At 36.5% G+C, this 27,699-nt stretch overlaps 2 protein-coding genes across 5 annotated transcripts in view; one reads left to right on the top strand and one right to left on the bottom strand.

Moving 5' to 3' along the window:
* gro (TLE family member transcriptional corepressor groucho) overlaps positions 1–9,637 on the top strand; it is a 79,732-nt gene extending 70,095 nt beyond the window's left edge. Inside the window, exons 10-16 of the mRNA XM_018508823.1 lie at positions 1,685–1,738; positions 2,188–2,379; positions 4,127–4,342; positions 5,459–5,526; positions 6,179–6,457; positions 7,918–8,521; positions 8,873–9,637. Coding sequence (XP_018364325.1) covers positions 1,685–1,738; positions 2,188–2,379; positions 4,127–4,342; positions 5,459–5,526; positions 6,179–6,457; positions 7,918–8,521; positions 8,873–8,980 — 1,521 coding nt within the window. The 3' untranslated portion in view covers positions 8,981–9,637. The remainder of the gene's footprint in view (positions 1–1,684; positions 1,739–2,187; positions 2,380–4,126; positions 4,343–5,458; positions 5,527–6,178; positions 6,458–7,917; positions 8,522–8,872) is intronic.
* Positions 9,638–15,887: 6,250 nt separating this feature from the next.
* On the bottom strand, positions 15,888–25,396 carry LOC108763001 (integrator complex subunit 3). 4 transcript variants are annotated; one of them, XM_018510295.1, is made up of 10 exons: positions 24,893–25,396; positions 23,121–23,719; positions 22,482–23,043; positions 22,109–22,307; positions 18,386–18,551; positions 17,521–18,069; positions 17,343–17,436; positions 16,895–17,262; positions 16,242–16,812; positions 15,888–16,034 (listed from the first exon to the last, which is right to left on the bottom strand). In XM_018510295.1, exons 1-10 carry the CDS (start codon positions 24,965–24,967, stop codon positions 15,960–15,962), a joined length of 3,258 nt encoding a protein of 1,085 aa, XP_018365797.1. In that variant the 5' UTR covers positions 24,968–25,396; the 3' UTR covers positions 15,888–15,959. The 4 variants fall into 4 exon arrangements, with proteins under 4 accessions (XP_018365797.1, XP_018365805.1, XP_018365812.1 ...); XM_018510303.1 differs by having other exon boundaries at positions 18,386–18,548; XM_018510310.1 differs by having other exon boundaries at positions 18,386–18,524.
* Between the last annotated feature and the right edge of the window lie 2,303 nt (positions 25,397–27,699).

Below are 27,699 nucleotides of genomic sequence, written 5' to 3'. Positions count from 1 at the left end.
CGCTCTCACCACTCCGAGTAATATACCACTGAAATCAATACCACCACACTGCCTTCTCTATTTACCCAAGCTCATCATCCGTACACAAATTTATTGCGTGTCCCTAGCAGCTCGAAACATCCCTCTCGAGGATATCTGGCGCGGCCAGATTGCGATTTCGTCCTAGTCCGGTTAATGTCACGCGGTCCATTTAACGCGTTCCTTCTCGGAAATCCGTCTGGCTATCTTTCTCAAAAAGTACTTATCTCGTCCAGTTGTTTGTTCTATCTTTCAAAAATGTTGGCCCTCGGAAGATTGAGTTAAACGCATCTTGCTCTTCACAGCACAAAATTTTTCTTCTCAAATAAAATCAAACTACAATTAAATAACAAATAAAAAAACATCTTGGTAATCTTTAGATACCTTGTGATTAACTTGGCGATCTAAAGAGAATCTGTTCGTTTTAAATTCATCCGCGGTATTCGCTGCGAAAGACATTCAAGTACGAATGCGAAGATACGTCTAAAAAAAAAATGTACGTAGATTTTAAGTTTTTTAAATTACTCCGAGCTTCTTGCTAATCCACGATTTCAATTTTCCTTAAACCGCGCGGACAATTTTCTCCTGTGCGGCAGTCGAATGTAATTTATGCATGCGCTGGGACGTCGGATAAGATCACGTTAGGCGGCCGGTGCGGTAGTTAGCGGGGGAATTTTTTAAATACACCCGCCAGAGCTGAATTACTTAAAACGGTCGCGACGCGCACAGGTGGTTTCGTGCGTCCGTATATGCGCGGCTCACCCGCACAAAATCCTCTCGTGCACATACGTAGAAAATGTACGATGCACGCGGTGCATCGATGGGACGTTATACGCTGCGATAATATTACGTCATTAGGCGGGCAATGCTACTATCGCGTGCCCTGCTTTGAGCTCGTTATGCGCCACGTTCTGAGAGCCGAGAGGACGGAACTACGGCGGTGGCGGAGCGGAGCGAGAGGCGGCGGGCCTCCGCCGCTCTTGCACCCGAGTGAAAGATAACCGATAAGTAGTGTTACGAGATAAATGCCACATAAATTAGCCGTACGCGATATACGTGCGCTACGGCCACATACAGTATGGATGCAAAATTGCAGGGTCGGTAACGGGCTTGTTATAGATATAGAGCTTGGTATAAGATAAACGTATACGATAGCCGCAAATTGTTTCACGAATGAGAAATGTATACAGGTAATTGTGTAATAACACTTTCTTCCTAATTATACTTGCACGCCGTCGAGTCGAATTCGGATTACGGAGCGCCAGGGGGGGTTCGACAGAATTATACAGAATAAACGCAGTCTTTTTTGAATATTTTAGTATTTAATTATCAAGCTTAATTGAGCATAAACGTTTCGACTTGGAGTCAGATTACGCATTCATGGGCTCATCGTCGATACACCGTGCGCTCCGGAGCTTATTGCCTCGAGGCGTTTGTACCGTTAATTTATTGTTCGAGCACAATCGGAGCATCGCGTGAGCGAGGCATCGAGATTAATAATGCATCTCGGAGGGTGCGTCCGTCAGTAGGACACGCGAGAATGTGGGTCGAGTTGCACGTCTACTTGGACGGGAGGTGCATCAAAAGCTCGACCATGTACTCGGTAGACTGATTGCTCACGTGGACTGTATCATCATCTCATATGTTTTTTTTTCGACTTTTTCAGGAGAGCGACGCTGAAAAGAGCGACCAGGATCTGGTCGTCGATGTGGCGAACGAGGTAAGAATGTCATTAAAAAAGCGTCATTTTATCCATTAATTTTTAAAAGAAATATATATATATATATATCTATTTATGTAATATCACATTTATTTACACGTAATTATAATTATCTTTCATAATTATACTTTGCATGCGAGTTTTAAACTTTGCACTTGTTTAATGTCAATTAAAACTAATGTTGTTGTCGGGAAAAAAAAACGACGCGAAATGATTTTGTTCCAAGCTTGTATATATTATACTTTTAGAAAATAAAAATCTATTAAAAAAAAAAATCTTATTAAAAAATCTATTTTGATGTTTGAAGAAACGAGAGAAAAAAAGTTTTTGCGGATAAAGATATATTGCCGAATAAAAAAAAAAAGACTGGTGCTATCGCATGCTATATCTTAAGTAGGATATTGCGTGTGTTCGTTTAACGAAATCCTGATATTTGCGTATCGCGAAAGGAGGCGTCGTCGCCGCACGCGAACGGGGAGCACTCGGACCCACGTGAAAACGGCACCCTGGAGAAGCTGGGCGCACCGGGCCACGTTGGCGGACCGGTATCCGGCGCGGGCTCGGCATCCGTTAAGGACAGGCCGCCGTCGCGCAGCGGCAGCTCCTCCGCCCGTAGTACACCGTCTCTGAAAAGTAAAGATGTAAGATCTCGCGGAGAGTAAGCTTATTCGGCGCTGCGACCCGGCCCAGTCGTGACTCTGTCGCCCATACATGTACCGAAAACCCTCTCGTGGAGCGAGCTTAAAAAGTCGATCTCTTCTATTTGCGTGGTACCTAATAATAGGGTCGTCAGACGTTTCATCTCTTTCTGCTTTACGAATTCTTACTCACTTATGCATTTATTTTCAAGGACAGAACGCGGTGACCAAGAGGCAAGTAGTATAACAAAACTGTGCGATTGTTGAAATAATTGTAAAAGCATCTTCGATCGAGCGCTATTCGTTGTACATATTCAAGTGATGCCGTTTTCTGTAAAGTGAATCGAGATTCTTTAAAATCTTTTTGAAAACCACGATTTTTTTTATAATCAAAGAAGGGGAAAGTGAATCGATTCTAAAGAATCAAGTTATATTAAATCCATTATTATTAATACTGTATATTAAATAGACACTGTTTTGCACACAAAGTTGGAAATGTATGTGCTCGTAACGTGTAAAGTTCTAAATAATCAGAGAAGCGCGACCGGCACGGACTATGGGCGCATTCAATAACCAGTACCACAATCGCTCACTGAGCGCTCAGTGAGCAGTTGTAGTACTTGAATGCGCCCTACGAAATTCTCCAATCATCCATTCGGCACCCATTTGTAATACTAATGAATTTGTTTCATAATTCACCATTATATGATCAATTATATATATATATATTGTTATTTTATATATTATTATTCTATCCTTTGTTACTTAACAACAAGGATAAAATAAGTGGGGATTACTTGGGTGAAATTTCTCTAAACACAGTCTCCCAAATAAAACACAGAAGTCATAACATCATAAAGACGTCACTATAACTTTACTTATCATCTATAAGTTTATTTTTAAGTATCAAATTACGTCATAATGACGTTCCATGATATCATTATGATTTAAATTATGACTGTGTTTTATCTGAGTTATCCTACTCGCTGAGCGATTGAACGTAAAGACCAGAGCACAGATCTTTGTATAACACATAACGTATAAACTGTAAAAGAATTGACCAATCAAAGTCTTTCTTTTCTATGAAATGAAGGATTCTGATAAATCAATCAGAATCAGACGAATCGAGTCTGTGCTTTGACCTTAATTGGTTGGATCTATAGATAAAAAAATCAATCATTTTCAATTGTTTGGCATTTAAATTATCTCCTTGATCCAAGCCGGAAAAAATCGATTGAACAATGAATCGAATAATCGGCTGGCAATTCGATTTTTTTTATTGTGAGAAGGATATCGACTCTCGTTGAAGAATCGAAGAAGAATTTGGCATCTGGACACGTATTATAAAATTATTCGGGACGGGATTCAATCGGAATTATTCAATTATTCCCTAGATTTCTATTGTGTTTTCTAGGGAAAACGAAATAACTCCGATCGGAATCCATTTCGAACATTTCCATAATACGTGCCTTGAGTACAGCGCAATTTCTGCTCGACGCGGGCTCTTGCGTTTGACGGCCCTAATCATATCGTAACATTTCCGCGACAACACGGTACTTTTTTTTTTATTTACCCGATCGATCGTCTCGAGGCAGCGGCTCTCTGCCGCCGCGTGCGAAACGAAACGAAAAGGAAAGATATCGCGGCTGACATGGTCAGCAAATTTGCAATCGGCATGGTCGAGAGCTTAGTACGATTGCGACACAGTGAGCGTCTGCAAAAGTGGGTGCAAACACCGTGCGTTCGCCAGGTCGACAAGCCGGGTACACCTGTGGCGGCGGCGAGGGGCTCGCGCAGTTGTACGCCAACTATGGGCGGCATCCCTGGGTCCTTGGCGCGGGTCTATCATCCGCCATCGTCGCAGCAAACGCCACCGCAGGGTTATCAGGGCTTGCCATCCCGCGGCAATGAGCCGCCGCAGTCGCCCTCGCCATACAGCAACTTGCCATACGCGCGGCCCTCCATGGTGATTCACGACCCCGTAACACCTTAGTCCTTACGTTACCACGCTTTCATTCATTAATTAATATTAAAATATGATAATAATAAGGCTCAATAAATTTAAAAAAGAACTGAACGAAAAAGGGCTACGAGCCTAAAAGTTAGTCGTTGTAAATTGGAAATTTTAACAAGTCACGGAACAAAAACATGTCATTTCGTTATAATATAAAAATTTAATTTGCCGTCAATAAACAATAAAACACAAACAAACAAACGTTTCGATCCCTGTTGGATCATTATCAATGTTAAGATACAAAAATGAAACGGTGAAAATATATTACAAAGTTAAAATATATAAAAATTATAATTCGCTCTCAATCGCAAAACTTTAGTATAATAAAACTCAGTATTTAATGTAATAAACCTCGCTCAGTATAACTTGAACATTGTACAAACGTTGAAATCATTAACAACGTAAACTTCTGGTTATAGTTTGAAGAGATTAAACAAATTTTGTATCTTATAAATCGTGTGTCAGTATAATATAAAACTATCTATTGTCAGACAATGCGATGAGAGTGGAATAGTTATCTCTCTAGTATGTTCAGAGACAATCTTAAATTTTTATATTATAACAAAATGACATGTTTTTATTCTGTGACTTCTTAAAACTTCCAATTTATAACGACTAACTTTTAGGCTCGTTGCCCTTTTTCGTTCAGTTCTTTTTTAATTAATATAGTTTTATATGCGACTGAAAAAAAAAAATACTAATTGATTTTGGACCGCAACTGTTTATACTACTATTAATTTCTTTCAACCCTAGAAGGACTTCTATAAACGTTCTATAAGCGTTCTCTTCGATTGTCTTCATGGATACTGTAAAGCTATCTAGATCGAATCTGATGAAATCTAAACTTAATCTATATCGAATGATCAGAAAGGTCAAACTGGCAGAGGTCCTCTTAGGGTTAAAACGCGATCAATCTCGTATCAGACTCGTGTAAGAATCATCCAAATCGACGATGACCGTTTCCTAAGGCCTGCATTTATTTCGTATTTTTGTGCTATAAACAAACGCGCCTTTATTTTTTTTCTCATCTCTGTGCGTCACAATACTGAGCCACCATCTCTTCCGCAGATCGGTTTCGACGGTCACATGAGGATACCCGCGAGTAACGGACTGAACAACATCGCAGGTGGCAAACCGTACGTAATTATAATTAACGTGAAAAAAAAGTCGTTTTAGATCTTTTTAACAAGGAAATCTTGTAAAATGTCAAATTCTGATTTTAATGAAACTCTGTATACATATATAAATTACGTAACAGATGAATTTAGATAATATTAATTGCAGTTTTAAGGGGCGAAATTATCTCTTATATAAAGTAAAGCGATAAAATAAGTGATTTAAAAAATTATTTTTTTTTAATTATTAGTATAGAATATTTTTTTTTATATCTTGAAAAGTTCTTGACATATAACGAATAAAGCTGAAAACTCTTTATATCTTTAGTTTAATATAGAACATATTTTAATTTTTCTACAATCAATTATTCCACAGAAATTGTATTTCAAAATTAATATTACAAAATTTTAAAGATTCAAGATATTCAAATTCATTTTCTGGAAAATTTTCTGTTTTGAGTTATCGTAGTAAATTATAACGAGGATTGATTTCACCCCTTAAAATCGTTTATTAGTCTCGCAACTGATATTTTCTATAAATTCATCTATTTATGTATACAAAGTTTCATTAAAATAAAAATTTGACATTTTGAGAAGTTCCTTTGTACGTCACTTCTCCCCGGCATTATCCCTCGCGATAAGAGCGTTAAACACTTGCGTTTATTTCGCGCAGGGCGTACTCCTACCATATGAACGGCGAGGGCCAACTGCAGCCTGTACCATTCCCCACGGACGCTCTGGTAGGACCGGGTATCCCGCGTCACGCACGTCAGATTAACACCCTGACACACGGCGAAGTGGTTTGTGCCGTTACGATCTCGAATCCGACCAAGTACGTCTACACCGGCGGCAAAGGTTGCGTCAAGGTCTGGGATATCGGCCAAAGTGTCGGCAGCGCCAGCGTGAAACCAGTTTCGCAGCTGGACTGTTTGCAACGTGACAATTACATTAGGTGAGAGCTCTGAGTGATTGGTATCTCACTGTTACGTCTAAACGTTCCGTTGATCTTTAGATACTTTCGCGAAAAGGATTACGTGCACGATTTGATCTCATAAAGTAGGTAGCGGATAAAGACACACATTTCTTCTGGTAGTGACTAATAATTTTATTTTTAAAGACAAAGAGACAAGACTGTTGTTTGAAGTTATTACAGCACGTAAATCAGAGTTTTTCAATGTAAAGGGTTTCTAAGTGTGCTGTGAAATTTTAAAGAAACTAAAAAGAGGCAAAAAATAAATAAAAAGCAATTTTATACTTTAGAATCTGGATTAACCTTTCATAAGGAGGATTAATTAATTTGCCTTACTCAATGGCAGTATCAGCGATATTTTTATATTTGGCGGTAACCACTGTAATCGAATTATGGCGTATATCCAGGGTTTTTTTTCTGTTAACTACATATTTTCATTGTTTGATACTCAACGATGGCGTAAATCCAGGATCTACCGTATGTCGACTAGATATAGTTGAAATCAGGGCCTAAACAACTTTGGTGTACTTTTATGTCATTGTACTTCTGTACACTCTAAATTTCTTGCAGTGAAATCTCACTTCAAGAGAGTAAAAATGCAACCACCCTTGAAAAAAAGTGAAAATATTTCACTTCTTGAAAAAAAAGTGACGATCTTCACTCTTTTTAGAGTGAAATCTTTTTTGGAATGAGATTTCACTTTTTTGAAATGAAAATTCACTCTAACAAGAGTGAAGATCGTCATTCTTTTTTCAAGAAATGAAATATTTTCACTTTTTTCAAGGGTGGTTGCATTTTCACTTTCTTGGAGTGAGATTTCACTGTAAGAAATTTAAAGTGTAATCTGTTATCTTTTAGTCAATTGCTTTTATATACATTTTAGTTTATAACTTTGAAAATGACACGAAGAATGTCAAAACGTTAGTTTTATGTAGACATATTTTTATCTTGTTTTTACTTTTATGTTTAATGTCAACTGTATCACATGTATATTAAAATTTGTTTGTTTTGGCTCTTCTTATTTTAATTTCTTTTATTTAAATAAAAAGCGAGTAACGCGCGAAGTAAAAAATCTTTTAAAAACTGAAAAAATATTATATTGTGTTTACTTTCATTTTAACCACGCACACACAAAAAAAGCAGTGTCGTCTCATTGCAATATCATTTTTAAAATAAAATAAAAAAAAATAGAAACTTTAGAACTTTTTGTTTATTTTTGAATGTTGCGTTGGCGATGTCTAATAAAAGACCTATGCTGAGCGTTGAAATATGTGCTAATGATGTACCTGAATAAATTTGGCTCGTTATTTAGTGTACCACGAAGAAGGTTGAAAAATGCTGACATAGATTAAAGTGACTATATTTATCAAAATAAAATTTCTTGACAGTAAAACTAATTAAGCGGAAGACATTCGGCGAAATCGGCGTGTTTTACCTTCCAGATCCGTGAAACTTCTGCCTGACGGGAGGACCTTGATAGTCGGCGGAGAGGCCAGCCAACTGAGCATTTGGGACCTAGCTAGTCCCACGCCCAGAATTAAGGCGGAATTAACTTCGTCGGCGCCTGCGTGTTACGCCTTGGCAATCTCGCCGGACTCGAAAGTCTGCTTCAGCTGCTGTAGCGACGGCAATATCGCCGTGTGGGACTTGCAGAATCAGTCATTGGTCAGGCAATTCCAAGGTCACACGGACGGGGCGTCCTGCATTGACATCTCGGCTGATGGTTCAAAATTGTGGACCGGCGGTCTTGACAATACCGTGCGCTCCTGGGACCTTCGCGAGGGTAGGCAGCTGCAGCAGCACGATTTCACCTCGCAGATATTCTCCCTCGGTTACTGCCCCACCGGCGAGTGGCTGGCCGTCGGAATGGAGAACTCGAACGTCGAGGTACTCCATGCTACCAAGTCCGACAAGTACCAGCTGCATCTGCACGACTCCTGCGTGCTCTCGCTGCGTTTCGCCTCCTGCGGCAAGTGGTTCGTCTCGACTGGCAAGGACAATCTACTGAACGCGTGGCGTACGCCGTACGGTGCTTCAATATTTCAGGCAAGTATTTAAATGCAGACACTAATTGACGGGATAATTTATATTCTTTGCCCCAATTTTTTGTGTTCGTTTGGCATCCAGCCACGACCTAAAACTTAGCGTTCGTTTGTAAAACGGGATGTATATTGGATATATGTATCTATATGTATATTGAACTTTCTTTTGGGCTAAATTGTCTTTTCTTTTTCTTGTATTTTATTATTATTTTTTTTAATTTGTTGAACTCCATTTGGTTAAAAGTAAATTTTTAGAAGAGAAAACCTTTTCAAAACGATAAATTAATATGTATAAAATTGAATGGCGACGTTTTCATAAGTTTTATTTTGCCAATATTTTTGTTAAACTTTGCAGTCCAAGGAGTCGTCGTCGGTGCTGAGCTGCGACATTTCCGCAGACGACAAGTACATTGTGACCGGATCCGGCGACAAGAAGGCCACTGTATACGAAGTGATTTACTAAGCCTATTCCTAATAAAGAGACTTGCCTTTCCTCCTTTAATAACATTAAAATCATGAACTTTGTTAATGTGTATTCTATCCTTTCGCGAGGAAGGAAGGCGCGAAGAGATCCCGAAAGTAGGGATAACTCTCGGCGGCCTTAGTGCCAGTGTGGCTGATAAATGTGTACATATACGCATACGCGAAATTATATTGTAACGAAATTACAAATAGAAGAATGAAACATTGATGTGTGTGCGCGCGCGTGTTTATGAATGAGCGGGATCAGCGATGTATATTAATCTTGCACGTGCGCGTCCCGATTTCGCGAGTGCGCGTCCCGATTCTCCGCCGATTTACAGTACATACGCGTAATATCTGCGCGCGGACGGGACTTCTATTTGTCACGTGTATACAACGAGCGTACGCGTTAACGATGGAACGACGTTCCATCCAACCGGAGCGGTTCGCATACGCACTAAAGTAAACGAGAAGAGCCTTCGCAAACGGTGATGTTAGATATACAAGGTGATTCTTGATTGCACGCCGATACCGTCGGGAAACAAGTTTAAGAGTCTAGAACAAGGCAAAAATGCTAAACGAGCTCAAGTCATTTAGCTTTTAGCTCTCCTGAATGATAATAAATTTTAAAAAGATATCTCAAGCGCTATTTACGCTATATGGCTCGATTTTTTATCAAGGTTGGTAAAATCACGTTTTAAACATGTTTCAAATTGTTTAAAATATGCTTAATCGACATGTTTTAACATGTTTTTTTATAATACTGTTTAAAACATGAATGAAGCATTAAAAACATGTTTAAAAAAATGTTTTATTCTAAAAAAAAAAATATTATTTTTGTCAACCTTGTTTATTATCTTTCCAAAACACTATAATAAAGTGTTTTTTCATTAAATGTACTTTACAAATGATGAGGACTTAAAAATCAATAGAATAACCCATTATCTTAAAACAATTAAGCTTGAGATGAAGAAAAGACGAGCTTGAGCATCCTCATCTTCTTCATTTCGAACTTTATTGCTTAATCTTTCCAAAGTCAACCAAGGTCATTTTCTTTCCCTTTAACAATTGAGCAACTTTTATTTGAAATATTGTCTCAAACTTAAGGATTTTGAAATATCCTGATGTGAAGGTTGTGGTACAAAATAAAACTGTATATTACAAATTTTTTTAGAAATATCACAGCGGAAGGTGTGCATTTCGAGCATTTTCTCTAATTCGTACACTTTTGTTAAAATTCTAGATCTCTAAAGTATCAACGAACAATTTAGATTCACCTTATATATGATCTTGTAGTTACGTAAATGTAGGATTATAACGCGCCTAAAGTGGATGGCCGATAAAGTGGTGCGGCATCAAGATTAGCCTGGCCTACTCACCGAAAAATCACATTACGCTTTTTAGTAAACAGATATGTGATCGTCGAGACATAATTTTGAATTTCTGCGACCGCTGTATCTTCAAACGAATCATATTTCCTTCCTATTACCCTCCAGTATAAAGGTGCAAAGAAGTTTAATGCCTGTTTCCACTCTAATGTAGATTAACCTTAATTCTCAAAACTAGAGAAAGATGAAAAGTAAGTTGAACCGATATTAAAGTTGATCTAATTTGGTGGAAACGGACACAAGAGATGTTTAAGTGGCATTTAAAACTCTGTAGAACATTTTCTTATTTCTTATGACGTTTTTTTTAGAGGCTTGATTAACGCAGATTTTTATTATTGAGATATTCGTTATTGACGTAAAAAGCTAATTCGTTATAAATAATCGCGCAAATCTTTAGATTCTTAATTTAGTTCGATAATTTTTAATTTTGATGAAGAAAAATTACGCTGTATTAAATAGTGATTTGCCGAGCGAGACGATATGGCACGTCGCGCGGGCTTCGAGTCGTCTCCTGATCCTGTCGATGTCAGTATCAGTGTCACGATGCCTGTCGCTGTTTTATACAGCTCTCGCGGTATGAACTAGTTTATGAACGAATACCTTTTTGCATCATAAATATAGTACGATTCTTATGTGTAATAATCGAATTTCTACGTGATATAGCGCGTATGCGTGACGACGAATGGCAAATACGAATCCCTGTACAGAATCCTTGTACATATTCGACGATTGTGATTAACAATTATAACAAGACGCACGGTGTACGTCGATGTACGGCGTGCACCCGAACTCTTTAAGGCCGTGTTTCGATATACATTGCTGATATTGAAAATCTATAGTATACGTAACGAATGAACTATAGATTTTCAGTATTGGCAGTGTATATCGGAACACGGTCTATAAATATACCTATGTAAAGTACAATCCCCCGTGCACAATCGAAACAAAACTATTTCTCTACTTTAATTAGGTGACACTCGACACGCGGAGATCAATAGAAGCGGTCAACTTTGTCGCGACGTTTAATATTAGTTTAAAATATCGACTAATTATTCTTTAATAAATCGACATTGTGCAGAATTGAGACCACGATGTCTTTACGTTAAAAAAAAGATTAATCTATGATAATTGAGGCGCTTAGTCTGATTGTAAAGCATAATAAAAAGCAGTTTTGTAAAAATTTATGCCTTCGATTGATCTTCGCCCGAAAATTAGCCGAATGAAATTCTCGACAGACAGACGAGCGCGAATTGTAATGCATTATCGAAATGAGTAATTTCATGAAATTATACGGCCCTTTATTGTGTTCTTGACGTATATTAAAACCGAATGAACTTTGAGAAGAAACAGGTGGTTACTTTATTTAAGCTTGGTCGCGATGAAAATAATTCTTGCGATTCTCGTCTTACTGGCGAACACAATAAAACTGAAAGGTTTGATTAATGCATTATATGTAGAGAAAGATACGTCATGTAATTAATGATGACGTATCCACAAATTTCTTGAGAAAATAAATAAGAATCTATTCCATTTCCCCCGTCGCATTTTTAGCAATAATAACATATGACAAATTTTAATACTATGATTTTCTTTGTTGTCTCACGTCGAATTGGATTTTCCCAATATTCTTTCTCTCTCTCCCTCTCTCAGTGTGTGACAAAGGAAAATAAATTCGTTTTTCACAATGAATTTTACGCACTTTCTTGGAACGTACCGTCGGAATTCACATGACAAATCCAGTCACTCGGTTACTCATGCGATAGAATATAAACAATTTATATGGGCATTTTAATAAGTCAATGATTTTTTAATAAGAGACTATTGAAAAAATAAATCGAACTTTAGTAAAAAAAAAGAAATAAAAAAATTCACCGATTTATCAAACTGCTTACGTAATTAGAGATTATCGCAAGTAAAATATTTGTTATTGAGACATGGATGCGATTTTTTTTTTAAATAAATGTTATGAATCGGTATTCATAGTCAATTTTTATTTTAAGACCATTTTAAGTATAGTCTTAAAATGTCATAAACCAATTACTGAGCCATATAACATCTTAAGACCTTAAGTAATGACCTTAAGATGCTAATAAAGCTCCATGATCAGTTTATCACAGAAAAGACTGTACTTACAATGGTCTTAAATATAAGAATGGTTATATACCCGTAATACGCAAAATAATAGTGCAACTGTACTTAAACGGGGTAAAGAGAGAAAATATATACGTTCACTACCGCTAATATTGCAGCGAAATAATTTATTGTTAATAACTGCTATTGATGCAAGATATCTATACCTTAAAGAATAGGAGACTCGAAAGGAGAAAGTAAGTACAAGACATCACAAGTTTGCTTTTGATAATTTTCGATGTATTTACATTTTACGTGTAATCCGTGTGTACAAGATCGTTAAAAACATTAAATGTTTATACTCGCATTATGATAATCTATTCATGTATTTACATGTTCTTCCGTGTGTACAAGATCGTTAAAAACATTAATGTTTACAGGTTTGTTTTCCTCTTTTTTACCTTCTTTTTTTCTCGCAGACTGCATCGCATGCCCCATATTCCGCGCTCTCTCGGTCTCTCTTTTTCTCGTCGGATTATCTTTTTTTTTAATATTCTCTGTCGTATCGCCGCGTTGCTTATATACAAGTAAAAAATTCTAATAACGTTATCGTTACGCGCCAGAGATTATACGTATCCATTCTTCATACAAATCGTTCGTATGAACATTTAGACACGCTCTGGGTTTCTCTTTTTTTTATCTGATCAGCGATACGATTTCACACTGGTACTTTCGAGATAAAATCAAGATCGAGAGGGGAGGCGTAGGGGGTGCTAAAAACTATATATATATATATCTAGTTTTATATATATATATATCGTAAATGTTTTGCACAAATTCTCTGGTCGCATCACATACAATATACTGTTTCATAATACATGCATACATACACATATTCTCATCACGTTTTATGTATATATTTATATATCTCACATATGTGTGTGTATATATGTATACACGCACAATTAGAAGATGCATAATGCAATCGACTTTTGGATTAAACGATTTTACAGGAAATGTATGTACATTATAAGTAAATGGTGATATATTCTCTTCGCACTTTGTTTTCGAGATTTAGGTTTACAAGAACGCCTAACACTCTCTTTTCTTTCTTTTTCCTCTTCTTTCCTTGGAAGGTACCGTAGTTTCGGATTTTTTAACATTTCAGAGAAACACGTATATCTCGTACGTAGTATGATAATGAAACGACGAACGATTTAGTACGGAAAATTATTCAAATATTTTTCAAACGAGAATTGAATACTTGTACAATGATGGGACCGACTTGATCGTGTCTGCATCGTTATCACCATGCGCGAATTAATTTCACCTTATATGTCTATCTACAAATATAAGGAGATTTAAAAAGATATACAAAAGTACAAGTCAAATTATTTCGCAGTTTATAATCGCAACAAATTATTAAATCAAATTACTAAATCACATCCTAATAAAATTTGAAACAAAAAAGGAATTTATTTCAAGCTAACATTGAATCACTCTGATTATTTTAAAGTTTAATAACCTTCCGTCATGCAGAACATTATAAAAAGTATCCCTGTATCTCTCGAGAATAATTGTGCTCATTAAGCGCAATTGAGAACTGAATACATTTGGTCGTAAAACTGTACGCTTCTCACCGGAATAATACGTACACGAATTACGTCTCGACGTTCCGGTAGAAGGTTCTTAATTCTAGAAAAGAAAAGGCTAATAATTCATTTGAATTACGCTCGGGAGTTACGGCAACGAATATGTCCAATAGCGATCACAATTATTTTGACAAAAATTTCATAAAGAGAAGGAAAATGTAATGACTGCATATTTAGATAATAGATAAAAATCCGTCATAATGATATTTAAAAAAAAGTAAAGTGCAAAAGGGATATATTGCGTTGCTATACCCCTGCAATGTTGCCAGATTCTTTGTGTTTTTCGTTTTCATACTTGCGAAGAAAACGGTCATATTATTTCTTTTTCACAGTCATATGAATCGCGATGTCAGACAAGAAACCGTGTGAATCTTTGTTTTATAATGTGTATCTACATATTTTTTTTCTTTATGTACACACATATATATCTATGTATGTGTATATCAGTTCAAACTAATTAAATATTTTCATGAGAACTTTCATTTGAGAACACAAGTGTCGTTCTATCTTTGTTACTCAATGAATGCCAAGAAACATAGTGATGCTTGTGTCGATTTGTGTTGCCAAATGGAAAGCATTCTCTCTCTCTCTTTATATATATATGCATATCATATGTACAGGGTGTCTGCAAAGGTTGGGATCAAACTTGTATAATATGTCGAGTAAGTAAAAAAGTTTTCATAAACTTTTCGCAAAACGAAAGAATGCAAATTTTCATTCATCAAACTAATAACTCTTAACATTAAACTCTTTCAAATGTTTCTACTGTACTAGAAACAGTAGATGCAATGTATCCCCTTCAGGAGGGGGAGGACAACTCCTCAATCTTTTTAAAAGAATAGCCCTCGAACACATATTTTGCGGTTTTTCATTATTTTAAATCATTTTCGAAATATGGAAAGCGAGGAAAAACTTTATAGACACGCCATGTATATAAATAATAGTACCGAAAATATACACTTTCATCATTTTTATGTATCAATAAATGCAAAAATGTATTATGATTGTTTTAATATTTATAATTCGATCTGCATGTTACACATGCGACGACAATTGATCAAGATTTACATCATTGTTAATTTACAAATTAAAAAGAACGTACGGTATAATCTACGTATGGAGGGATGGAAACGATAGTGGTGTAAGTCTTTGTTAACATCAAAAAATTTTTTTATTTCTTGAAATCATAAAAGTGCCTTACACCATGGCTTTCATTCCTCCATATGCTGTCAAATATGCATACACAAGAAAACTTTCTGATATATATTGTCAAAAAAATTCACGATTTCTTACCCAACATCATAATTTAATATGACTATAATAAAAAAAACAGGATTCTTCAGCAATTCTAAAATGTCCTGCTTTTTAATAACTTTGACAGATATGAGCGGTAGCCTAATGCATATTTTGCATATTGGTTGCAGACTAATTCACGTACCGCTTGGTCATACGAATTTACCATTAAATATCATTAACTAGTATCTGTCAATATAAAAACGGTTTAAAACAAGATCGTATTTAAGCATACGATTAAGTAGTTCCCACACATCGATTTTTAATTTTCAACAAAATGTTTTAACAGTAACAATCAGAGTCTGGCAATGTTGCTGTTGCTCTGAGCAACATGTATATATATGAAACATATTAAAGGTTTTACTTTCCTATATATGTATACCTCTCCGCGTTCATCATTAGCATACATTCTATTTACAAAGTTGCGCTAAATAGATTTATATGTATATATATATAAATATATCAATGTGTTATATATATGTACATATATATCATATTATCTTACTATTCTTAAGGCTAGTTTAGCTTGCTGCACACACGTGACGTGGTCCATGTGACATATGAAGACACTGGGTGGTCAGTCGCTGTCCGAGCCCACTGGATTGATCTTTTTCCTTTTTTTCGCTTGCTTTGGATTCACGATTTCTTCTTCCTGTGAACGATGAGAAAAATTATGGATTGATCTTTTTCCTTTTTTTCGCTTGCTTTGGATTCACGATTTCTTCTTCCTGTGAACGATAAGAAAAATTAATTTTTCAATAAGAATAAATAATTGTGTGTGTGTGTGTGTGATTGCATATGACGTATATAATTATATCCACATATGATTTACATAAATATCATTTCCAAAAACCCTTACCTCGCTACTAGAGGTACTATCAATATGATATCGTGGAAGTGGTCTCTTCAAATTGGATCTTTCTCTTGTGTTAGCACCGGTTTTCCTATGGCCACCCTTACCACTGGCCCCACCACCTCCAGAGGAAGCAGTAGTGTGTTTTCTCGCGGAACTACTCGGTGGTGGCGGTTCATTTTCTTCATTGACTTCTGCAAGCGCAAAGAGATCGCCGTAACTTTTCCTCAGTGAATCACTACTCGCCGCCTGCGCCTGCTGTAATGCCCTTTGCATTCCTTCAGAGTGATATAACTGTAATTCCGCGGAGGACATACAGTGTTGACGTAATTGATCCAAATGACCGAGAACTTGTTCGCCGGTAGGTGGACCAGCAGATTGTTGATTCTGTTTGGCTCCAGAACGTTTCCGTTTGTTCGGACTGGTCGCAGGATAACGGGTGCTAAGTAGATTCGCAAGCAGCTCGCCAAGTTTCTCTTCGTAATCGCGACACCAGTAACGTAGCGCTGCCACAACAAACATATCGCCATCAACGCTTTGTCGGGCGAGTAATTGTCGTAGAAGATCCAACGTTGGCCTATAATGCATTAGTCAAATATGAAGTCCATATATCGAATTCTACAATAATTTTTCTAATAATCAACAATTATTTTACTCACTTTTCTTGCTTAAGCATAAACAAGATTGAAGTAAGTGCCTCCGCGTGATTACGAAACTGTAATTTCGGCAAAACTGGCAGTACATAATCAATGGGAAAATCGTGTGCGAATATGAGCTGCCAGAAACAGTACTGCTCGAATGTTTCCCAATTTAAGCTGGCTGTCAATAGCGTGGTGAACGATTCCTTCTTCAACATCTTTAGATGGCCTTGCATTATTTGACAAACTAAATCCTGTAACTGGCACGAATCTACAGTGGATACGACAAGATGCAACAGTTGAACATTTCCGACGGCGACATTTTGAAACCCTGTGTATACGTCAGGCACAAGATAACATAACATGAATATGTTATCTTCGTGGCAAAGCTGCAACAAAAGCAAACAACATATTAAAATATATCGCTTTAAGTATAATATTTGTTTATATTTGTATATAAAATTCTTACCTTTAAATCTGACACCAGACAAACGTCCAATTTTTTTTCTCGCTGTGCGCAGAAGTCTTTATATACTGATGCTTTGACATCGTTCAGAACATTACTGAAATATAACAATTCAAAAGTTAAATTTTTTTTTCTTACTTTTTGTCTGTTTAATAATTTATCTTCATATTTTTCGTCTAACCTCGGTTCGCCTTCTCTTTTCTCTTCTTCTCTGCCCCAGACTTTTAAGAAATAAAGGAGGAGATAACCTATTCTAGATTGAACTGATTGCATTTCCGCTAGCACCCTGGCCAAAAGCTTCCGCCTATTATCTTCTTCTTTGCATAATTGAAACTGGTTTCGAAACATAACAAACAACGGTGTACTTATACTATCAGCCAATACTTCTTCATTTAGATTATCCGACGGAAAAATCTGCGCCGTGATCTGCGGCGATAAGATAGTTGATATGCAGGACGTTAACGCGGGTATCGTCTCTGCATCTATTTCGTCCTCCACGACCATCTGTACTATCCTTTCCATCGCTTGGCATCTCGACTCATTGTCGGTTTCCGTATGCAATGTTTCTATACTAGTTCTCAACTCTTCCGGCTCCAATATGAGACGTAAATGCGACGTAATGTCCTCCTTCTTCACGACGCAGTTTGCGTTCTTTTGATCATTTTTCAATTTTACAGCAGACAATGGTACATCCTCTTCGTCTTCTTCCTCTTCCACTTTCGTCACTATTCTAAAATACAAATAAATTCGTTTAATTAAGCCTACGTTCGTAATACGAAGTTTAATTTTTTTTCAGTGCAAAAAATAGATTCGTCATGATCAAAGAGTAATCAACAACTACAGTCACAATCACTGCGGTCAAAGTTATAATTGAGTCTCATATTTTTTACTGTTATTGTTTCATGACCATAACGAATGTATTGATGAATCATAAGATGAAATAAAACTTTAGTCTATATATATGATCCTTCCATATCGAAAAGATTAGTATATGTTATACTAAATGTAAATAAATATTGCATTAATATATGCAATGGATAGTTAACCTGAGGGGAGACTCCTCTTCTTCATCACTGAATGCTGGTTCTGGATCTTGTGCCACGTGGTTGTTCTCCACGGTAGAATTTGTGGTATTTTCTATTACAGTCCCTGGATTGTGCTCCTTGTTGAGCTCTTCCATTTTACCTGAATATTTCAGAACCTTATTACCTGCTTAAGGACATGATGTAAAAAGTTAGTAAGTGATAAATGTATTGAAAGCTGAAAGTGAATCGTCAGATTTGTAGCAGAAAACTTTTAGAAAATGGACGCGCGGTAATATATCATGGTAATACATATGTCACAACTCATTACTATCTAGATAGCAAGCTGATCTTACTCGTTGTCATTTTAACGTTATTTAATCTTTAATATATCATGTTGAAGTAAAAATGACAATAAATAATCAGCTTGCTATCTATGTGGCACGATTATATATCCGAAAACTGGAAGATTTTCTGAATATTTAATGCATTTTCAAGATTTCTTAATATAATTTTTTAATACTCTTTTTAATTTCTACCACTTTTTATGAAAAAACTTATTTGAAAGCTCTTGGTTCAATAAAAGATTACTAAAACTTGTAGCACAATTCAGATAAAAATCTCGGATATAGGATTTTTTCCTTAAGTCTTGTGTTCATGATGCTAAAATTGGGTGGAGAAAAACTTAACAAATCACACAAAATTTGGCTAATGCAATTGGTCAATTTTTTCTCTGTTCATCATAAAAACAAGATTTTATATTTAAGATGTTTTCAAAATTTCTACTAAATTTAAGTTATATTGTCATTACATAAACTTTTTATTATATGTATAAGTCCGGATCTACAATAGGGTTTTGAGTCTTAAGCCATAAGAAATGGCCGAATCATAATCAATTATTCTCCTGGAATTCGACTGTAATTGGTCAATTTCTTATGACTTAAGGCTTAAATCACTTATTGTAGATCTGGGGTAATACTTGCACAACGATATTATAACGATACCAACTAGGAATGTGCGATCTCGATTCGATCTTCTAAAAATCTAAAAGATCGATCTCTTTTTGCAAAACAGGGCCCCTATTCTCGGAGAAAGTATCGCATACGAAAAACTAGGAAAATACTATAGTATATGTTACGTACACTATAGTATGTCCTTGTTTTTCGTATGCGATTTTTTTCAAGAATAGGAGCTCAGATGTTAGTTTAAATCTAGATTTTTAAATTAAAATTATTTTACTCGCGCGGAGACAAATCAAAATCGTGTTTTAATTGTTTTTGTTGAATTTATATGATCTCAGTGAGAAATGACAATGGAATCAATATCGATTCGACGCTGAAATCATCAAATTAACGTTGATTCGACATTTATTCCATTGGCTGCGTTCGGTAGAAAAAGCAGCTTTGCAACTGTTGTAAAATTCTTCGATTCGACGCTGAAATCATCAAATTAACGTTGATTCGACATTTATTCCATTGGCTGCGTTCGGCAGAAAAAGCAGCTTTGCAACTGTTGTAAAATTCTTCAATGGTCACGTTCAGCAGACTCAACTGTTGTGGAGCAGATCCGTGAGCACTCGCTGTTATTGGTGTATTCTTCTAGATCATCCAATAGTAGCGAGCGCTCACGGATCCGCTCCACAACAGTTGAGTCTGCTGAACGCGACCAATATGATTAATCTTGCCCTTAGTTTCTTATTGGATCTAAATGTATAAACCAATCATATTGAAGAATTTTACAACAGTTACAAAGCTGCTTTTTCTGCTGAACGCAGCCATTGTCATATCTCGCTGGGATGTTACTAAAAAAATTTCAATTGAATTTTAATCTCCAATAGATCGATTTATTCAGCTCTCGATTTTTTAGTAGATCGATTTCAAATCAATCCGATTCAAGATTGATTCAGAGATCGATTCAATTAATGGAGCTCGCATATACCTAATACAGACATTATTGTTTCAAAATCTTCTCCTTTCGAAATATTATTTCAACTTGACCAAGTTAATATAGTTCTAACATTGAGAACACAAATTCTATGGAAATCTGACTTTAATCTATTTCCAATAAATTTTCATCCAGAAATGTATGTCATGTGTAATGGAAAATATAACTTTTTTAAAAGACTTGATAATCGAACTTTGATATAATATTAAAATCAGTGTTCTGAAATTTACGACTGAAATTACTATAACAAGAAAAATGAAATAAAAAAGTTATTTATAGATTTTAACTTCGAGTAGTTTTTGTAACACAAGGGCCAACCACAACTGAGATATAAGGACCTAAAGGTTCTTTAAATGGTGTATAATGATTAATAATCACATGAATCTGTGCATGCAGTAATAGTAATGTCTACATGGCAGGTGATAATCTAAACAGCAAATGATTAACTTTTATAAACTTGTGTTCTCAAAAACTAATGCTTAGACTAAAAACTCAAAAAATAACTTTTTAACTTCATGTTTGTTTTTTGTTATATATTTTGAGTCATGAATTGCGGAAATATGGTATTAAAGATGATATTAAAAACACTATAGTGTATTTAAAAGTTATGAGTTTGGCGGGTTTTCTCCGTGTCCAGATCCATTCTTGAAATAGGTATTTTGATACAAGTTAATGTATAATGAAATTAATTGAATTAAAAGATAAGTTAATAAAAAAAAGTAATTGAAAAATTGAAAGTTAAATTTCTTTCTATTTTATGATTTCAGAGTCTTACAAATAACGGAAATGACAAACATATACTTCATTTAGAATATATTCTATATTTTATTTAAACTTTTTGTTTATATATACTGTTATATATATATGTAGATTTCAACCTATCAAAAACTAGATACATTAAAATATTTTTTGCTAGATTGAAATCAATATATAATGTAAATAATATATACAAACAAAACTTTTAAGTAAAATATAGAACATGTTCTAAATGAAGTATATGTTTGAGTCTGAGACTCTCTTAACTTCAAAAAATTTAAATAAAAAGTTAATAGTTATCGTTAAAATAAATAAATAACTAAATAAAGTTAAAAAGTTAAGAGTCTAAAATGTAACTAAGTTAAGTTAAAATTATTTAACTTTTCAACTTTTTAACTTAACTTTTAGCTTTTTAACTTGGCACTATCCAACCCTGATTATAACTGATTTTCAAGAATTCTTGATTATGAATGTTAAAATAACTGTCAAATATTTATCAAAAAAGAGCTATTCAAACTTTACAATGAATACAATTCTAATAAATTAAAATTCTTCTCAAATTGACAAGTTAGCACATTATTTATAAAGAGTCAAAATTAGCTAAGTAATCAGCAAGTAGATATAGCATCTAGTATAAAGATTATAAGATAATGTATTTTTTTTGTTTAAAATTTATTCAAGTTGATTAATTTAGCTAAGATATGTGAATAAATAAATCTTATTGCACACCAATATCCTGTATTTGGTTTCAAAAGGCATACCTCATTCTTTCCTTATTCAAGTTGTTTGATATGCAAATAATTTATTTCCAACAATTCTCGGATCTACTTTCATCACTTTCGTCGTGGACAAATGTTTTTGTAAACCAATGATAGACAATTCAAATTTTCAATGATAGACAATTCAAATTTCTTTTAATTGAAGAAATTAAAGAAGAAATTATATACCCACAATTTTTTTCTATTTGAAGTACTTTTTTGTATGATAACGTGATAAAATGTTAATATGATAATACAACGTTTATATATTATATATTAATAATTTTACCAGGCATTTCCGTATTTGGTGGTAGACAAAATTCCTTAAAAGTTTCCCGTATTTTACTCCTTAATTCTCGATCGAGTTTCGGGCTATCAAATAACGGATATAGGCTAGGCAAAACGCGTTTTTCCAAAATTTGTCGCAATGACGAAAATATGCCGTTTCTGACTTTCTCCGTTAGCGCAGGATAGAAGTTTGGTATTATCTGTAAATCATATTTTGTTTTATTATTCAGAATTTAAATAAAATATCTTTAATAAATCTATAAATATATATATAAATTATATTCTATTTATTATTTAGAATTAAACATATCTTTAAATCATACTTTATTCCAATACTTAGAATTTCTCAGTGAAATGAAACGAGTGCAACTCACCCTGCATAAAAAATCTAGAAGTGTGGCAGTGACAGGTGGATGAGACCTCATTGAATTGTGCATAACAAGGATTGCAGGTTCAATATTCATGATATTGTCTTTGTCAGGATCGAAAAACAGCCAATCGTAGAACAGAGCTAGCTTTGCATTACTGGCAGCCACGGTGGAAGTGCACGTTGTGAATAACCAGCCTATTACTGCCCATCGCGGAATAATGTCAGAGCACAGCAGTTCGTTCGTGGGATGTATGACTCCAACGATAAAGCGAATTAGATCACATCTTAACGATTGAGATTCAGGTGTTGCCAAGTATTGCCTCTGAAACCAATCCTGATAACGCTTGTGATTACCGAAACGGACGTTACTCGTCAGAAACACAAGTTTTCTCTCCATTTCCGGCGTCAAACGAGATTGTAGAAATCTTCTGGAGGTTCTAGTTTGTAACAATTGAAGAACACCGTTAAAATTTGGACAGAGAGATTTCGGATTGAGTAATATATCCTTCCAGAGTGTTTCAAACTCCGGTATTCTCGCGACGTTCTGTAGTAAACGAACCAAATCTCTGAAAAATATAATTACATTAATTTATGTCAATATTATTCATTATTTGAAGTTTTCTAATCGCCCTAGTATGTATACCTTCCAATAGCTAGGCAGTCTGCCATTCGTTCCTTTATCAGAGATGTTGTGAAGGTCACTTCCTTTTGCCTTAAACCAGCCAAATGAGGTGCATTGTGGTCTTCTATTAACCGTAAATACGTGTATACAATTGATGCTACTAAAAAAGAAAATTTATCCAACCACGCTCGATTTTCTTGAAAAATATCTAAGAGGGCGTCAACTAGAAATAAGTTCTTTGGGGAAATATCCCCGCCTGCCGCATGCCTCAACAAACTCAAACAAAGATTATCCACATTAGTTACACTAGTCCTTATCATTTCCCTTAGCAACCACAATAACTGGCTCCTGGTAACGTCATTTAATCTCAAATATTTTTCCAGTACTAATTGATTCAGATTAACCAACACAACGCCTAGGCCATCTCGTGTGATCAATGTCAAGTCTCTGTAACTTTTTGCAGCATTCTGCGGTTCTGTCAAGATAATCACTAGTAAACCCAGGGAAACCTCCTCGTGCGTCTTGTCCTTGCACACTGCATTGTTCAGCGTGTCGTGAGCTTCCTTCTCCGAGAGTCCCGTGATCAAATTTTGCAACGTCGAATGACATCTTTCCAATTTCTGAAAAGATATTGTATCACTCAATTTCACTGATTCTAAATGAAAAACAAAAAATACGCAAGAAAAATTTGAGTAAATTTTTATTTAGTACAAATATCTTTGAGCACACAAGGAGAGATACTCCAGATGCTTTCTAACAAGAAACACAGATGACACAGTGTAACACAGTAAATTATTATATCCTTGAATCCTTCCAATTAGTAACACAAGCCTTCCATTTATTAGCACAAGTCGACATAAACATCATCTATCTTTCTTGATATTCTAGTGATTAACAAAGATAGACACTTGTGTCAATTGGATATCAAATGGAAAATACCTCTTACCATTTGCTAATGTTACATAAAAAAACAAGATGAAATGATTCACTGTGTTACACTTGGTACTTTCCAGCAAGAAACACAGATGATTCAGGAAACACAGATAATACAGTGAATTATCACAACTTTGTTGTTTGCCAAGAGACAATGTAACGCACAGTGATTATTTCATCTTTATTTAACATTGGCAAACAATAAGGATATATTCATTATGTTATACTGTGTTATCTGTGTCTCTTACTGAAAAACATTCTATATTAAACAAAAATAAAATGATCACTGTGTTACACTGTGTCTTTAGCAAGAAAACACCAATGATACGACACAATGATCATTTCATCTTTGTTTAACATTAGCAAATAACGATATAATGAAATTCACTAGGTGCTTTCTATTCAGCGACACAAGTTGACACAAGTGTTGTCCTATCTTTCTTTACATTCATACGTAACAAAGACAGAATGATACTTGTGACGATTCGTGTCACCAGATGGAAAGCACTCACTGTTTCTGGCTGGAAAAAGCACCTACTATCAAGTGTTTCTTGCTGGAAAGCACTGAAAAGCTTCCGGAGTAATTCAGAAAAATCACGTGTCACGATGGAGTTGCTTGACGGAACACGAAGAAGGGAGGCAAAGGACGTGAGACAGCGGAATAAAGAAAGAACGGTAGGAATAGAAACCCTGATCCTCCCGAGGACGATTTCACGTTCGGCGGGTTTCGAATGTCGCGCGAAAAGGTGGATTTTCGCAAGTGGCGCCGCGCGTTCGCCAACGTGCGCGACCGTCGCAACAATGGCGGAGGCCCTCGCACCCGATACGTATCCAGTGACTATTTCAAATATTTATGTTACCTCTTCCAGGTCGTCCTTGTTCTCGATGCAGGTCGTGTTGAATAGCCGGGACGCCGGAGTCTTGGACTGCTCCATCGCTCGCTGGCTGCGTCGCGGCCGGCCCGTGAACGTAACTCGAGGCCCCGTCGAGCCCTCAGCCCTCAGCCCTGTGCCCCTGGCCGCTTGTGCTCGCCTCCGTGCATCGTGATCGTCTCGCTGGCCTACTCGTTCGCTCTGTCTCGCTCACGTCTTTCTCACTCCCTCTCTCGTTCGCTCGCACGCACGAACCGTATCACCCGCTCTCGCTCTCACTCTCTCTCTCTCTCCCTCTCTCTCTCGCTCCCTCCCCCTCTCTCTCTCGCTTTCTCCCACTATGTCTCCCCTCTCTCTCTCTCTCTCTCTTTCTCGCTCGACTCCCTCCGCCGCCCACTTCTCGCCGATGCCCCGATGCCCGTGTGCCTGTGCGCGGACCAGCCACCGTGTTTATTCCTCGTCTCGGCAGACCTCCCCGACTTCGTCTACAGCTCCGATGCGATTGCGCATTGATAGATGCGCCCAGTCGTCGAGAGGGTCCCGCTTCGTGTCGCGATGCCCCCGTCGCGCACCCGGCGATCGTCGTTCGCCAATCAGCGGCCACCAGCCCGTACACACGGCGCGCCCGGGTGGGATACGATGGAAAAGTAGTGCGATCCGTGACAGAGGCGGCTGCACGCAGGGCGCATTTGGGGTGACACTCGGATTTATACTTTATAGAGAATTCACGGAGAGCCTCACGACAGTCAGAACTGATTTCACGAGCTCCGCGCGATCAACTTTTACTCTGACAGCTCCAATCAGCGACATTCATACTGTACAGTACAGATTATTTCAGTAATATTACAATAACTTTGCGATGTTACCGCAATATTGCTGGAACATTGCGAATGTTGCTGTAATATTGTTGGAACGATCTGTGCTGTATGGGCGAATAAAAAGAAACTTCTCGGTCCTCTCATTAATATTTTTCTTATTTAAACTGGATTTAATTATGAGTTATTCATTGACACGTCATTTCGCTGCATTGGAAGCTGCTTTTGTAATTTAAAATAAGTCGAACTCGCTACGCAGTTGATCGTCGCGTATACGACGCGACGATCCGTCGACAAAACGGACAAACTGGAGGAACAGAGACTCGCGGAACACATCGAGGGATTGATATCTCTCTTAAGACCCAAGACACAGTTGGTGCAGTAAACCTTAAGCCTTAAGGAATTGACCAGTCACAGTCGAATGTGAGAAGAGCAATCAACTATGATTGATCAGCTTCTTGGAGGTTTAAGACTTAAAGCTTAGGCAGTGGCTTAGGACGGGAGCACAGAGAGTCTTGCATAACGCATAATGCATAAAAAATGAATTAATCAAAGTTCTTCATTTCCTTCCTTTCCACGAAATGAAAGACTCGGGATTGATTTTTTGATGCATTATGCGCCCCAAAACACAATAGATGTACCAATGAATGGACTTCCTACAATAAATCATTATCTAAGCTTTAGGTCTTAAGCCGTAAGAAATTGACCATTTACAGTTGATTATTCTTCTCACATTCGACTGTAATTGATCAATATCTGCTTAACTCCTCAAACACAATAGGCGCAGCCTTCTTAAGCCTCAAGAAATTGGCCAATCATAGTCGATTATTTTTCTCATATTTGACTGTGATTGATCAATTTCTTAAGGCTTAAAACTTTCTACTACATATCTATTGTGCTTCCGGGGTAAAGCTTACTATATGGTTACTGTATTTCGGGATATTTATACAAAAATCTGTACTTCTGTGTTCCTAACGTTTGAACCTGCGGGAGGTCCTCGGTCGCTCCGTGCGACTTTTTCGCCCTAGGAATATTTTTTACCGGTTAATCACCCGGCGGACAGCGGAGCGAGTAACGGAAAACGTCTTCATGGTGGATTACGTTTTGCCTCTTTGCGCCTCGTGGCGCGAGGGCTTTGTGCGATTACTGCTGGGCAAGTCGTGAACTTCGTCCTTCGTTCGTCACGCGTTATTAATAAGCACGTCAGAGAATACATTGTAATGAGGCGCGAACGGAAACTTTCGCGGTTCCGACGATCATCGTGGCGAACGAGGAGACGGCAAGTTGTTGCGATACCGAAACTCGCGGATCATCGTCGCGAAAAGTTCGGAAAGCCGCGCGAAGGAGATGCGCGCGCTAACGCATCGAGTCAGCTTTTTCAGAGACTTCTCTCTCTGTTCGGGAAACTGCGACGAAAGAACCTGGAATTCACGAGGCCGATCGCGTTTATTGAATATCCCTTTTTCCTGTAGCAGTAAAGTGATTCTTATTATAACGAAAAAAGAAAAAAAAATCGCGTTATAACGAAGCTCCCTCGTCTTTATAATTTTTTAATCCCTTGAAGTTTGCAACTGTGAGAATATTCAGATCTTTTAAAGCACCGTTTTGTGGAGGTCGATTATATATATCGCGAAACGAGGTGAAAATTACAAAAGTGAACAAATTCACTATACATAAAGTTGATCAATGAAATTATAAATATTTTAGTGAATTCACCAATTCGTTTTGTAATTTTCACCTTGGCCTCGCTTACTGCAAATAAAATATAATAATAATATTAAAAATCAATAATATATCAATTACATTGATATCAGTAATAATTTTATTGTAAGTCATCATCTCAATGTGTATAATAGTAACTTTATTGAAAGTCAATAATACATCCATTATTAAAAATGTACGTAACATTTTTTTATATCACGTATTTTATCCGACTGAAAGTAAAAAAAAAATGAGAAAAACAAGAATGTTGAGGAAATC

Source organism: Trachymyrmex cornetzi, unplaced genomic scaffold (assembly GCF_001594075.2).
Source record: "Trachymyrmex cornetzi isolate Tcor2-1 unplaced genomic scaffold, Tcor1.1 scaffold11, whole genome shotgun sequence".
Taxonomy (NCBI): Eukaryota; Metazoa; Arthropoda; class Insecta; order Hymenoptera; family Formicidae; genus Trachymyrmex; species Trachymyrmex cornetzi.
This window is presented reverse-complemented; position numbering and strand designations above follow the sequence as displayed.